At 52.5% G+C, this 15,730-nt stretch overlaps 1 protein-coding gene across 1 annotated transcript in view; it reads right to left on the reverse strand.

The window, feature by feature from the left end:
• DNAH17 (dynein axonemal heavy chain 17) overlaps window positions 1-15,730 on the reverse strand; it is a 99,657-nt gene that overhangs the window by 76,186 nt on the left and 7,741 nt on the right. Inside the window, exons 11-15 of the mRNA XM_074320771.1 lie at window positions 10,197-10,462; window positions 9,291-9,486; window positions 7,039-7,185; window positions 2,342-2,450; window positions 1,228-1,331 (exon numbers count right to left, since the gene is read on the reverse strand). Of these exons, the coding sequence (XP_074176872.1) occupies window positions 1,228-1,331; window positions 2,342-2,450; window positions 7,039-7,185; window positions 9,291-9,486; window positions 10,197-10,462 (822 nt within the window). The remainder of the gene's footprint in view (window positions 1-1,227; window positions 1,332-2,341; window positions 2,451-7,038; window positions 7,186-9,290; window positions 9,487-10,196; window positions 10,463-15,730) is intronic.

Consider the following 15,730-nt stretch of genomic DNA (forward strand, 5'->3'; position numbering starts at 1 on the left):
CATTAAAACGAGGTCATGAGGGTGGGCATCCGACTGGCGTCCTTAGAAGAGTTTACGACACAGAGACACACAGAGGAACCAACATGTGAGGACACAGTGAGAAGACAGCCGTCTACATGCCAAGGAGAGAGGTCTCAGGAGGAGCTAACCCTGACGGCACCTTGATCTTGGACTTCTAGCCACAAGAACTGTGATTAAAATAAAGCCCTGTTGCTTAAGCCCCGCCATCTGTGGCACAACAATTCAGGGACATTTCTAGTTGAAAGAAAAGAACCAGATCAAAAATTTCTTCACCTGGACAGGATAGCTGTAGGTGAGGTGAAAAGAAAGGTATTTTTGGAAGCGAGGACTTAGAAAGTCTGCCACCAATGTACCCTTTCTGAGGAAATGGTCCATTCAGATGAAAATTACATCAGGAAAAAAAATAGTGGTGAGCAATGACCTTCGTCTATAATTTTGAGTACATCCAAGTGGATGGTGAGGAAATGAATGAGGACCACAATGGAGCAGTCTCACGCTGGGAAAAACCAGAGGCGTCTTGAAATAGAAGAGATGTGTTCTCATGAAAAAATGTAACGATGGCCTGGCTCAGAAATCCTAACGTATTTCATCTCGGGAGCTTGTTGGGATGGGAGAAGGCAGTGGTGGAAATCAACAAGATCGCAGTCCCATCCTAGTGGGGTGGCAGACTGTGATCAGTGTGGTGAGGAATCGCGATTATTTAATGTTGATATATTGGTAGAGAAGTAGAGCTGAAACATGGTTGTTTGCAAATAAGTTGGAATTCCATAGTGGACATAACAAATTGATGGGGGAGGGATTTTAAAAACTTCCTTTTGGAAAAATCGCTGCAGATGCTTTTGCAAATCAGGGTGTTGGTGACAGACCCTTGGGGAAGCCATTGGAGGGTTTCCTCTGTTTCTGGACTGGGCTTGAGTGAAGGGCTGTGCTGCGCCTGTATTGAGCGGTGAGCGCTTTCTAGGCAGGCCTGTCTCCATGCACCTTTCCGCCCCTTGTTCCTGGCGCCGGCCTGGCACAGAGGGGACCCCACACACCCACGTGCTGAACCCCACAGGACAGCAGAGAACTGGGTCCGCAGAGGGACCAGGGGCCAACATGGGCGTTCAGTCCGGACCCACAGACAGCAGGTTCCCGCCCCTTTGGCACTTTCCTGAGCAAGTGTCTTGGCGCCCGTCCTCCCCTGTGTGTCAGTCGCAGTGGGCTCACCTTCATGGCCTGGCAGATGCCCTCTATGTTTTGCTTGGCTTTCTGTATCCTGTTCTGCAAGTTATAGAGAATTTCTCGCATCTCCTGAATATATTCAAACACACCTACAAGAGAAGCAGGAAGGAATCTTTCAAAAGGGATGATTCAGCTGAAAGAAAACGTCCCTTGGGCTGGCTAAACACTCGCTACAGGAGACGGTGCTTGGAAAATCCGTCTGGTCCCCTGGACAGTGAAGCAGAAGGCACTGAGGGTTCCCTGACAAGCAGCGCTGAGGGGTGAGCACGGGGGGCCTCTGGCAGCAGGATCACCCTGTCCCCACACAGGCGGATCAGAAATGCCACCAGCACTCCAGGCAGTCCACTGACCAGAACAGAATTCTGGAGACTTTGGCTCCTTTACAGTGCTCTCAGCGGCCTGGGTCAGAGCAGCTGGAAGGAGACGTATTCTTGGGCAGAAGTGAGAGAAAAGAAGCACGTGGCTTCTTTGCCCAGAAAAGACCTGGTGGACCCCAGTTCAGGTGTGAATAGTCCCGCCTCCTCATTGGGACAGTGGCGGCAGGAGGCCCCAGGGGGGGCAGAAAAGAGGGCAAAAGGCATGTCGAAAGGTCTTGGGGGGAGGGGGCAGGGCAGTAGAGCCCACCCAGAGTGGGTCCTGGTGATGGGGGAGTCGGGAGGGTACTTCTAGGGTCCCATGGTGGGGTGAAGGAAGGGGGCTCGTGGGCACACTTCTTTCTGTTTCTCCGACACCTGCCCTGAGCCGACGGTGACGGGTGTTGGCTGTGCCCTCTGCTGTGCCCACCCACGTGGGAAACCACCACAAGCCCCAGCCTACACAAGCCCAGTTTGCAAACTCGGAGATCCTTGGTGGTTCGCAAGGAGTCTTTGCAAGATTCTACTTGTAAGTGGCACAAATAGGCTGCCTGGGAACCTGGTGAGCAGGCGGAGGTAACCTTTACCTTTACAAACGACACTGCAGCAGTCAAAGCAGACCCACCCGCCAGAAGGCAGAAGCGGCCACTCGGCGTGTCTTAGGACAAACACTGAACATGCTGGACACCCCCACCCCTCCATCCACCCAATTTTAACCCAAGGTGACACAAACGTGGCCTTGCTACCTTTGCCATTCCAGAACAATGTCGTTTCAGCGCCCAGTAATTTGACGTCGATTGCTTCCAATTCTGACTGTATTAGTGGAAACTCTTCATTCGTCATGGTCGTCTTTATCTGCACAACAAAGGTGACAGTTTCAGGGCCACTGGTTGTTTCAAATCCACCCAGATTTAAAATTGTCTCAACGTAAGGACTTTTGTTGTTCGGCACCAACCAAACCCACTATAATTTATGCTATTTGACTGGGAAGTACAGGCAAATCAAATTTCGGATGATTTCAGCTTTCAAAATTATTCTTATTGCCAAGATTTATGTATGTACTTAACTTTTAATTACCTACGTTATGGGGTAGAAAGAGAATACGATAATTCAAAAACAGGGAATGTATCATCCAAAACTTTTTTTTTTAAATTTGGCTTAGAATCATACAAAGAAAACCAGAGAAACAGACGTGGGTAATGGGCATATCTGGGCTCAGCCCCTCTCCTTGGTCCCAAGTGTAAGACGTTTGGTTCCCCAGGGTCAGCACAGCAGAGTTAAAACAGCATAGGGTCTATATAGCCTTGACACAGCCCTATCCTGCTCTAAGAAATTAATTTAATGCTTGAAAACCTCAATTCACAAAAGAGAACAAAAGGAGACAGGTACGGTTTTTATCAACGATTCCTTTAAAGAACACACACCATTTGGGCGCTAGAGTATCATTCTATCCAGCCCCAGTTTGATTTATATGTAACTTTTCAAGGACACCTCTGCTCTACAGAGTGAGGGAAGCACACAGAACTAAAATTGTGTATTAGATGCTATTTGCCTTTCCAGATAATTCTTTACATACATTTGGTACTTTAAATATTCCCCCCTAATCCCCCACCCACCCCTGCCTCGCCCCACCAGTGCCTTCAAGTGTTTTTGGATGATTAACTCTTAGAAAAGGTGGGTAAGGGCAGAGAAATAAAGCTCGAAAGCTATTATTAGTGGGAACCAGACAGAAGTAGAAGAAAGCATCTACGGAGTTACATATGAAGCAAGTCAACGTGAACTATGATTCCAGTTATCAGGGTTCGGTTAGCAAACGCTTACACAGGGAAGTGGTCTCCTTCCAATTATTGGTGCCCTGGTTTTGAGAATATATCCTAAGTCAGATCATCTCATCACACGCCTCTTTTGTATGTTTGTAACTAAATCGCTGTCAACAGAGTTCAGGGGCGAGCCCTTCATGCAGAATTAAACCAGCTGGAAAAGGGTGCTGAGTTTCTGATGACTGGACCCTGGACAAAGGCCGCAGGGCCACCCCGTATTCAGGACCCAGTGCCAGCTCCTCCCTCAGCTCACCCACTTACTCAGGGGGGCAATTTATGGACTATTCCTCATAGTGATGGCTCAGAGGTGGAGCTAAATATTATTACACCCTTGTAAATGCCACAGTAAACAAAGCTCCTGTTGATAAGATCCATTTAATACACCTGGTTATTATTTTTTGACAGCCTATGTTATAAATCCACACCTTCAGGGCACTGTCCCCCGAAGTGTGACCTGGGGAAAACCCCATTCTCATGTGTCCCTGAGAAACCCCAGCACATTCCGGAACGTCTTGTCCAGCTGGGGTAGTCCCCTGGGGGCCCCTTGGCACCAGAAACCGCGCTCAGGGCAAGAAGTGCTTCTAAAGGCCCAGGAGCATGTTCACCCAGCGGGGTGCAGGGTGGGGGCAGCGTGGACAGTGAGTCCCTGCGGGGCTCAGTCCAGCCTGACTTCCCTGCTCCCACCCTTGTCCTGCAGTGCTCTCAGCTTGACAGCACCACCCACGGCAGTGACAGTACCACCCATGGCGGAATGAACCTGCTTCCTGGGTTAGACAACATGTGCCTGGAAACACAGAAGCAGAAGATCAATTTTTTGTTTTATTCTAAATAAATTTGGTTGAGATTTTTTTTTTTTCCTGATTGTATCATTGTAGAAAAAAATCTTTTTTTCTTTTAAATTGGGGAATATTGGGGAACAGTGTGTTTCTCCAGGGCCCAAGTAGTTGTCATTTAATCTAGTTGTGGAGGATGCAGCTCAGCTCCAAGCCCAGTCGCCATTTTCAATCTTTAGTTGTAGGGGGCGCAGCCCACCATCCCATTAGGAATTGAACCAGCAACCTTCTTGTTGAGAGCGTGTGCTCTAACCAACTGAGCCATCCAGCCGACCCTGCAGAAAATCTCTTGCACTGAAAGTAACCCAAGAAGATTTTTTCACTTTAGAGTTTCTCCAAAGCTTCCATTTTCTCTAAACACCACGGCTGGGAGGTGTTCCAGGGAGAGGATGGGCACAAGTTCTCCGAGTCTGAAGAGAGCTGATTATGGAGAAAGCTAATCCAAGGAAATGCACTTAAAGCAGACTCTGTTTTGTAGTTTGCAGCACAAATAAGTAATTAAAATTTTATCTTGAAAAATTAAATTGATGAAAATAATTTTGTTTATATTGGACACATTTTAGGTGACAATACCACCATGCCCTAATTCTCGGAACGGAGGAAGGAATGCATCTGTGGTTGATTTTTCTGGTGTGTGTGTCATGGGTGGCATGATACTTTTGACAAATCTACGTGCTGGTGTGATCCGGCCTTTGGCTTTCCCAGCCCATCATGAAGAAGGTCACACCACCAAGCACAAGGGACCTCCTCAGGCTCCCCAAGGCCTCGCTCCCCATCTTTTTATTCCAACCTTCTCTTGCTTGGCATCTGAGTTCTTGGGCTTGCTCAAATACATGGCCACTACCCCCACACGAGACGTCTGCAGGCACGTCCTGGGAAATGGAAACATCCTTTGGGTTCGCGACACGACTCCTACCGCTTCTTGCTCTCACAGGAGGAAGGGGCAGGCATGCCTGTGCCCAGTCAATACCAACCCAGATGGAACTCAGCAGGGGGCTGGGGAGGGAGGGACAGGAGGTGGAACGGGCTCCCTGTCCATGGCCTGCATGGAACTGGGCATTCTATTCAGATGGGACTGGGTCCACAGCCCCTATCAGACAGGCCAGAGAAGGCAACAGAGGCCTGGTCCATGTGGCTCTGGGCGAGGGGCCCTCACACCAGGAATCTGTGAGCGCGGAAGCATCTCTTGGACAGAAGGAGACACAAAACACAGAAACAAAAATGTTCTGGGTCCCTGACAGCTGTTCTGGCTAGGGACAATTGGGCTGCAAGAAACATGAACCCACTTGAGCGAGCTCGAGTCCCAGGAGGGGGTGCTGCAGAGGGAAGCCCCATAGACGTGGATGCATCTGGGGCCGGACCTGCGTCCCATCTGGGCTCCTCCTGGGGCCATCTGTGCCACTGCCTTGCTCCCTTCCTTCTGCTCACTCTCCGTTGCTCTGATCCCCTGTGACTGCAGGGTGCACGCGGCTGGGACCCAGTTCCAAACTCGCAGGATTCCCAGTTTTGGATTAGGTGCATGCAGCAAGCTAAATGGTTCCCCAAGGACGTCCACACCCTAATGCCCAGGACGTGTGCATATGTCACTTTACTTGGCAAAAGAGCATTTGCAGACTTGATCAATTGACTGATCTTGACCTAGGAGTGTAGACTGGATAATCCGGGTGTAATTACAAGGTCTTCATAAGAGGGCAGCCAGATGAAAGGGGAAGAGGCAATGTGACAATGGAAGCAGAGGTTGGAGTGATGTGATCCAAAGATGGAGTGACGCGGCCACAAGCTAAGGAGCACAGGCAGCCTCCAGGAAGCGGAGGCCAGGAAACAGACCCCCCTCCACCCCTGGAGCCTCCAGAAGGAAGTAGCCCCGCGACACCGTGATTTTATCGGAAGGAAACAGAGTTTGGACTTCTGACCTCCAGAACTAGGAGATAATAAATTTGTGTTGCTTTAAGCCACTCAGTTTGCGGTGACTCATTACGGCAGCAACAGGGAGCTCATACGGTGTCCACACATGGCTTAATCTGCTACGGCTTGGGCAGGGGTGAAGGTCCGATGGTACAGACGGCAGTCTCTCCTGGGATCTGTGGGTGGGGTCTGCACGAAAGGGGGTGCCTGGAGCTGCCCTCTGTGCCCCGACTCCGCACTTTCCAGGCCCCCTTCGGATTACTAATTCAGCTTCCAGGGGTTCTCGTGCCAGGAGGGTGTACTCTGAACAAACAGCCCTCTTGCTAGAAGGGACTGTCCCCTGAGGCTGGTCAATGACCGGGAGCTCTTGCTGCTAATCAGCCTCCTTATGATGACTTGTCAGGTCCCAGGTCCGAAGGAAAGGAATTCCTGAGCCTTAGAGCTGGGGTGGGCCTGCCCCCTCCCCAGGCACCTCGTTTGTCTCGAGGGCAGCACCCTTACACTCTGCTGCCTACCGTACGCTGCTGAAAATCTGTAATCCCAGGCGGACTCCAGGAATCCCTCCCCCAACTCTGATGGGGTCACGGAAGTGATCTCCAGTGACTTTGATGTTCCCCAGAGCAAAATATATTCAGGAGAGTAGAACGTCTACAAACAGTCGTGTAACGTGAACCAAAGCCCAGGGGAGACAAGGTTTCCACCATTAGCTGTTTGAGTCGCCACTTTTGTGCCACCGTTTGCGTGAATAATGGAGGGTCGCTGGAGGTGCATTTGACTATGGAAACGTACTCTTATTCTTCTCAACTTGGAGATCTTAACACCCGTGTGTGTTTTCAACAAAAACTGAAACTTGGCACACAAAACACAACAACAACACCAGCTTACCTCGTTGTACCAGCCAACGATGAGCTCCAAGTTGCCCACAAACTTCCGGAAGGTCTCGTGCTGTGAGAACAGCTGCTCGGCGCTCATTGGAATCTCTTTTTGTTGCTGGAAGTTCAAGTACTTGACCTCTCTCAGAACTGCCACCAACTAAGGTAGATGAAGATCAAAGACATGGTCAGGGGGTGGCCTCAATGTACAGCGCTTAGTGACATAAGAGAGGGTCTGTCCCCAGGCCCCTACAGCCTGGGGCTTTCAAAGCTGGGGGGAGGCACATGTGGGGAGGGGGGCTACTGGCAGGATCAAAACGTCGTTACCCCATTTGCTGGTCCCGAGGTAGAAAGTGCTGGCTCACCAGCATGGGTGGACATCATCATTCTCCCCCTGGGCTTCACCTGGGTCCTCCCTGGGACCCAGTCCCTCTCCTCCCACCTGGACATGACCATGGAGGTCAACAACAGTGTCCCTGCCAGCAGATCTCTGCCCTCACTGCTCGCCGAGGGCCGTTTCCATCGAGGTCCGGTAACTTTGCAGAATCCACTGATCACGTCACAGACCTCACTCAGCTCACATGCCGCTCAGCACTGGACACTGCCCCTTGCTCCACACCAGACTCTCCTGGCCATGGCTATCAGTCGCTTGATGTTTTTAAGGTTTGCGTGTTGGAGAGCCATAGGGCGTGGTCCCTGTCAATCTACTCACCTTGGGGATCTCACCCAACATCACGGCTTTAAGATCATCTATGTGTGGGTGACTCCCACATTTACGTCCGCAACCAAATTCTCTCCTGACCCCCAAACTCTGCTATCCACCGGCCTACTCAGCATCTCTGTTTTGATGCCTTGTTAAGGCTCCTGGAGCAGGCCAGGCACACTCACACCTCCTGGCCTCTGCTTCCACTGGGAGCTGTCCTCAGGGCTTTCCGTAGGCGTCTCCTGGCTAACTCCCGGCCCCTGACCCCTGACCCCTGGCCCCTGGCCCCTGGCCCTGCACCACATCCTTGCTCACTTCGCACCCCGGCCCCCCACCCGCACCCCCAGCTCCATGGGTCCCCCCCTCCCCTTCTGCTCTTTGGGACACCTGTCTCAGTTCCTGAGTATGATATGCTTCGCCTCCTTTGTGATGAGAGCCGACCATCCCTGCTCCTGTGGGAGGACACGCTGTCTGTCCGCCGGGGTCACTAATTTATCCCAAGCACACGCACACAGTAGGTGTTCAGTACAGTTTGTTAGATGAAAGGAAGAATGAATTTTGGCGAAAGAGAAGGTTCCAGAGGACAAGTCAAACCTGGGTTCCCTGCCTTCCTGGTCTGACGCCAGCAGCAGGAACTCAGGCTGCTCCAGCCTCTGTCCTCGTCCATCCTCTGTGCGCGTCCACATTGCTGGCTTTTAGCCCCAGAAAGCCCTCCCCACAGCCCACAGAGTCAATTCCTGCAGCCTGCCCGCCTTCACCAGAGGGCCCATTTGTTCAGATCCTGAAAAGATTCCCCCCCTCTTCTTCTGCCTCCCCCCCCCCACACACACGTTCAAGCCGTTGTTTCTCAGCCTAGTTGTGTAGGACACAGCTCCCTGGCCCATGCTGGTGTTATGAGCCTTGCTCTCCCCTGGGCTGAGGCAGTTGGTCGCCGGTCGTCAGTTGGCTGCTCACAGCAGCTCACAAAAGCTGCCGGCCGCTCACACTCGCCACCGGCCACTCATGGCAGCACACAGTAGCCCACAGCAGTACTCAGCAGCGCACAGCAGCCCACGACAGCACACAGCAGCCCACAGCAGCTCACGCCAACCTCCAGCTGCTCACAGCAGCCCAACTCCAGAGAGAGCTCATAATCTTAGCTGTAGAGGGCGCAGCTCACTGGCCCACGTGGGAATCGAACTGGGACCATGGCGTTAGGAGCACGGCGCTCCAACCACCTGAGCCACCGGGCTGGCCCCTAGACTTCTTTTTTAATAATAAATTCTCAAATTGATGTTTCCTCTTGGGAGCCCATGAAAGGCAGCCTGGTGTTAAAACAATGCACTCATTGAAGCTATTTTCAAGAATGCTGCTAGTCTGAGATCTTAAATATATCCTGGACATTCTTTTAAGAATACTTAAAGAATAAAGCTTCAGCTAAGTATGACATAAACATCAACTCCCACAAATTCGTGCTGTTGGTGGAAGGGGATGAGCCTTGCTTCTGGGCCCCCCCCCCCCAACCCACAGTGGCACCCAGGGCGGGGCAGCCTCGGTCATGGCCGCCTCCCACACACACCTACCGCTTTGCTGAAGTTGACTTGGATGAGATTTGTGACGGGGTCCCTCAGTATTAGGGGCTGCCCCAGGTTGAAGTGGCAATCCTGGTCTACTCTCGCCACCCACTGCTGGTAGATCCTCTTGCGATAGTTTCTCAGCAGCTCCATCATCTCGTCATATTTCTGGTAGATGAGCTTGGCCTCCACGCTGGACATGACCCTGGAATTAGAATCAGATGGTGTGGTGAGGCGCCAGGCCTCATTCACATGTCCTCATCCATGCACATTTCTCCTTTGGGTCCTCTCTAGTGAGCGCCCCAACCGCATCTGCCAGATCTTGGGGTGCTGGAGCAGATGGCAGCTTTCTGCTTCTTCCAGGCTGGGAGATGGAATCTACAAACAGACAAGGCCCTCAATCGTCAGGAAGTCAGGCAACAGCCCGGGTAGCAATGGCCCCAACGGCCAGGCCTCATCAGTACCTGCCAGCTGCCCTAAGTTTTGTGCTCCTTCCAGCTGGACAAAGCCAAATATGCTGCCCGAGGCAATCACATAGGCTGTCCTGCTCCAGTCCCCAGGAGGGACACACCTTCAGTAGAAGCCCTCCCTCTCCTCTGCCTGCCTTCCAGTCTCTGCCAAACGCAAGTGACAGTGGCCGAGGCCTCACTACAGCGAGCTCTGAGTGAGTAACCATGCTTGGCCTCCTTTGGTGGTCTCTGTTCATTCCCATCAGGCTGACCAGCAAGGGGAGGGGGCTGGCAGGTATGTCCTGGCCACAGGAGCTCAGAAGGAACCTGGAGGTAGAGGGTGACAGGCCCGGACCTCCTGGCACTGTCTGGAAAGTCAAGCGTTGGACAGCCCCTTCCCTCCTCCACAACCCCCCCCCCAAGACACCCCCCCCCCCCGCCATGCCCCGCTGGTGCTCTGACTCACGGGTGCTCTATGCGCCTCAGGTCCCGCATGGGTGCCTCCAGCCGCTCCTGCAGCTCCAGGCTCCACTTGAGCTGCCCGGCCACGGGGGGCATGTTTCTGTGGATTGAGGGGATATTCCCGTCTGCGGAGGCTGCAATCTGGGCATCGTACAACATCTTGGTGTTGTCCAGCTCGGCGTCAAACATGTCCAGCATGACCGAGTACCGGGGCACCACCTCGATGAGAATCAGAGGCCGCTCCAACAGGCCCCCACACATGTACAGGAGCTGGGGAGAAACGGGAGGCGTGCCTTTGCAGGGGTCCCCGTCCCCTGCCTCAGCCTCCACCCTGGGTGGGCCTGAAGCAGCCCCTCGGTTGCTGACAGTGCTGGTGGCCGGGCCTCAGGAGGCAGCGCTGTCCCGTCAAGACAAAGAGCCTTTCTCTGCGCAACAGCTGCTGACACGGGCACCTCCATCCTTCTCATGTTGATGGGCGCTGAGTTCCCAACCACGTGGCTCATAAACCAATGGCACAAACTAGGTCCAAGGTCTGGAAAAATTTATTCTAGGCCCAGGAGAAATCAGGGTTCGGGCAAGGAAGATTTCCACAGTTCAAAAATGCAATTTCAAAAATTTTAAAATAGTTATGGTATTGCATTTATAATAGTCAGGGCTTCCTCTGACAACCGGATGGAGAAATGTTTGAGTCCCAAGGATTGAAGAGCAGTAATCCTCAAGGACGTGCCCAGGCAAGAAAAACCACCATCAGGAAGTTTGTTTTGCTCTTAAAAAAAAAAAAAAATCTACGGGGGAAAGGGAACAAGGAGAGAGGGGAGCCAGAGAAAGGGAGGCCGATCTCACACTGTGTGGGGTCCCCAAATTACAAAACTCACCCAGAGCTGGGGTTGGCAGGAACCTGCATGAGTGTTTGTGGGCTGTGGTAACAAAGTACCGAGACCTGGGCGGCCTGAACAACACAAAGGGGCTCTCTCCGTTCTTGAGGCCGGAAGCCCACAAGCAAGGCGTCGGCAGAGCACGTGCCCTCCGAGGCCCGAGGGGAGGACCCGTGCCAGGCCTCTCCCCTGGCTCTGGGCGCAGCCGCGATCCTGGCTTTCCTAGTAGACCTACCACTCCACCCTCTTCCTTCGTCGTCACGTGCTTTCTCCCCTGTGTGTCTGTCTCTGTGTCTCTTCTCCTCTTCTTACGAGGACCCCAAACATATGAAATCGAGCGCCCACACCCCCACAGGAGGACCTCATCTTGCTTTCATCTTGATCACATCTGCAAAGACCGCGTTTCCAGATGAGGTCACATCCATGGCACCAGGGGCCCAGGCACGTCTTTCGCCAGCCGGGGGGTGGGGGGAGGGGGCGCATTTCAGTCCTGGGCTGACCAGGATGGAGATGGAGATGGGGACGGCCCGATCCCAGGCACAGGGGCGGAGATTGGGAACCACTGACCGGGAGGACTTGCCCTGGAGGACCTGAGGAAATTACAGGAGCGCCCTGGAAATTTCATGTGGGCCATGACGCTGGGGGCGCAGCTCACGCCCAGGTTACCTATGTCCCCAAGGACCAGGGACAGTCTGGGTCCTTTTAATGTGTCATTTCTGTGAGAGGAAAGGCTGGGCCTGCTGGTCTGGTAGCTGGAGGGCCATGGCCTGAATTGCTCCAGGCGGGTGTCACGGCAATTCTGAGAGCAGTGACCAGGCCCAAGCACCTGTGCAAGTCGTCAGCACATCACCCTCCCAGTCTGCGTAGGATAAACCCTGGGAACTGTCTACGAAAGAAAAAGCTTAGTGGGAGAGAGTAAGAGACCTCATCTGGGATCGGATGGTGGCTCACACGGGGTATAGAGGAGGGTTACATAAAAGATCATTGCACAGGGAGGGGTGGGTGGCCAGGGAGCAGGGAGGCCTAGGGCCATGCAGGCCCTGGGCTGGGCCTGGGGCTGAGGCAGGGGCCCTACTGGACCTGGCGAGGGAGAAGGCGTGTGGGATGGGCCGCTGGAGGGAAGGTCCAGAGCCTGACATTGCAGGGCAGGGCAAGGAGAGACACCTGAGGCTCCCTCTCGCCCACTCTGTCAGCCAGGGCTGCTCCACTGCCAGCAGATGAGAGCCTGCGGGCTGGGGCACCCAGGCAGAGGACTGCTCCACGGGCAGACAGGGACTCCTCACTACTCAGAGCACACCGTCACACTTTCTCCGGGACACGTGGCCGCAGCTCTTGGTCTCAGATTTGGCCCCGCTTTTTGGGTTGAAAAATGTGACCACTGTCCCTACAACTGGACTTTTGGGGGAAAGAGTGAAAGATGGTTGGAGAGAAAGGAGAGAGATTCAGGCCCCACAGAGCCTGATGGAGCAACCACTGACTCCTGCGACAAACAACCTCTGACATTCTAGACGGTTCCCCTCCTCCCCTACCTACCCACAAGGAAGCTAACAACATATTAGGTCACCAGTGTCATTAAAAAAAACAACAACTGACAGGTGACAGTTGTGAAAAAAAACGTTCCTCTTGCTGGTTTATGAACCTCCTGGCTTTTTCTACCTCCTCATTCCCTTTCTCTTCTTTTCATATTTACATTTTTTTTTTTTTTTTGGCTTCTGGTGTCTGGGAAGGAAGCTAATTTTATTTTCTGCCAGGAGGAGATCATGTGGAAAATTGCTCTAGAACTTTCCTGGCTGTGTGTGAATTACTGACAGTGAAAAATAGCATTGCAGCAGCTTGGGGACAGGCAGGGAAAGGAGGGGACATGAGGGGAGAGCGGAGGGAACCCCAGGGGCCCATTCTAATTAGAGCATGGGATTGTCCAACAACCCCAGGTAGAGAAAGATGAGCAGATGGAAGTGGATTACAAGAGCTGATTTCTAACTTAGTTTCCTTTTCATTCTTTCCTTTATAATCTAGCACGAACATAAACTTAACTTTTAGAAAGTGACTTTCCTTTTGGGGTACTGAAGCCATCAGATTTGGGCCATGATGGGAGGGTCCGGCGTACAACCGGGGTGTTTGTAAATTTGAGCTCATGTGGGGCCGTCAATCCCACAGGCTCCCGAATGAGTTTCCTCCTGGACCCCCTCGTCCCCTCAGAGTGGGGACCTAGTACTCTGGATCACAAAGGGGACAGACCTCCATTTTATTCAACAGCCCAGCTCCTTCCCACTTCTTGGAAAACAACACAAAGTCCATCCTGTCAGCGGGAGGTGGGGGCCCTCACCCACGTGTGTGCTACCTACAGGAGGTGAGAGGGGCTCACTGTTGGCACGCCAGTTGGTTAGCTCCAGCATCATCTTGAGCTTTGGGGACCTCACAGAGGAGGACCTGGCATTTCCATATTAAAGGACTGGCTGGAAACCTCTGCGTGGACCCTCCTGCACTGGGCAGCCATTGGGGCTTTGGGCTAACATCCTCGGGGATTGGCGCCTAGGTTCTGCCCTGGTGTGGAACTGCCTCCCAGGACTCCAGGAATGCAGCCCCCTCAGCTGGAGCCAGGCCCCTCCAAGCAAGAGCTCAGAAGCACCTACTGTGTGCTGGACGTGGTTCTGAGTGAACCCAATTAAGCGCATGCCCTCTGGGAGCTGATACTCTGGTTGGGAAGACAATGAACAGAGAGATGGACAGCAGGGAGGGCTGAGGGCTAAGAAGGAAAACTGAGCAGATCAGCCTCAGAGATGGAGAAGAAAGGACGGGGAAAGGAGAAGGCTGCTGGGGTGGGGGGTGGAGGGGTGGGATCCAGGGAAGGGAACAGCGTGGAGGCACTGCTGTATTAATTTGCATGCATTGATATTTGCCTGAGCACCAATTCAATCCAGGACTTAATAGATCATTACATTTGCGGAGCTTCAAATTCCCAGGCATTTACATCTTTTAAAAAAATGTCCAGAAGGCAAAAAAAAAAAAAAAAAAAAAAAAAAAAAGGAAAGACAAACATCCTGGCATTTACATTGGAGAGATCTCTGTGCTTAGGGGTGGCAGGCTTCCTGGGTCCCCAGCTCAGTCCCAGAAAGCCCAGCCTGACATCCCCTGGAAAGATGGCCACCGCCCTGGGCTGCGCAAGTCAACTTGACTGCCTTCCTTGCCATGGCCATGGGAGTCTGTCTGGCTGAGTGGTTTGGAACAGGGACCCAGGAAGCAGTCAAGCTCTAGGCTGGTTTGGGGTCCTGGTGCCTCTACTTGCTGGCTAGCTGTGTGACCTTGGGCATGTTTCTTGACCGGTCTGAGCTGGTAAAATGGGATAGATAAGGTAAGTGATGGTTTTAGCAAAGAGCCTGGGTTGTTGTGAGAATTAAATGAGATAATATAGTGCTTAGCAAAGTGCTTGGGCCCTAGGATCCTGTAATAATTACTGGGCATCTCTGGGCATTGCACTACCCACAGCAACCCAGAGGCTCGCAAAGCGCAGGGAAGAGACGGCTCTGACCTGCTGAGTCCAGTTGGCAGACATGCATAAAACCAGGCAGAAATAAAACAGCTACCCAGCATATCCGTACACCGACGCATGTCAACACTCACTACCCGCTCTCCAGGAAACTGCGGCCACACGCACTACATCCTGCAGAGATCCCCCTCTCAATCATTTGGCTGGGCTAGGACCATACAGAGACGCGGCGACTGGGGCAGACTGGGCCACTCATGCTCTGTCTGTAGGAAGCAGCAGCTGCTCCCCTGGGCCACGGATTCTCACGAGGGATTGTGTGCCCAGTGTGGCCATGTCTACTTTTCCGAGGGTGAAACTCTGGACTTCTACGTGCACTTTCTCAGTTTGTATATGTTGGTGATTAATTCAAAATTTTAGAAGAGTGCCACGGGAGAACCAGCTAATCTAGAAAGAGTAGATTCGTGACCACCTAAGGTGGGGGAGGTTGGGGGGAAATGGGGAATGGCTGGGGGCGATGAGAATGTTCAGGTTGATTGTTCTGAGGATAGTTGCATGACTCTAAATATACAAAAAACCATTTAACTGTATGCTTTAAATGGGTGACTTGCACGGTATGTGAACTGTATCTCAAAAGTACTGCGTGAGCCAGAAGGAACCCACCAGGGGTCTTTGGGGCCCAAGCCATGGGTCTGTGTCTCTGCTCAGCGGCTGTAAGAGCCTGTGTTCTGAGTTCTCTGATGAGTTGGTGACGCCGGCCAAACCCTGGAAAGCCCAATCATCATCCTGGAGACTTAACTCTGAGAGCTGTGGTTTTGAGTTGGGGGTGCGCAAATTTACTTTGTTCGTTACGTTTTCTGAGTTTATAATTTAAATTAGCTGGTTTCCCTTGTGGTGATTCGTTACGGCAGCAGCAGAAAACACACAGAGGCTGATGCCATGAGGTATTCGACCAATGCACAGTCTTCCCATTCACACTTTCTGAGCACCACCTGACTGCTCGGGGAGGGTCCTGGTTTGCCCGGGGCTGAAGGGGTCTCTGAAATGCTGGACTTTTGGTTTCAAAACCAGACAGTGCTCGGAATACTGGGGTGAGCTAATAGCCCCAAGTAAAGAGGTTTGCCACAGAGAGGATGTGCTCAGCGTTGGACTCGCTCAGGCTGTAAGACAGAGAATTGG

Source organism: Rhinolophus sinicus, linkage group LG15 (genome assembly GCF_036562045.2).
Source record: "Rhinolophus sinicus isolate RSC01 linkage group LG15, ASM3656204v1, whole genome shotgun sequence".
Lineage (NCBI taxonomy): Eukaryota > Metazoa > Chordata > Mammalia > Chiroptera > Rhinolophidae > Rhinolophus > Rhinolophus sinicus.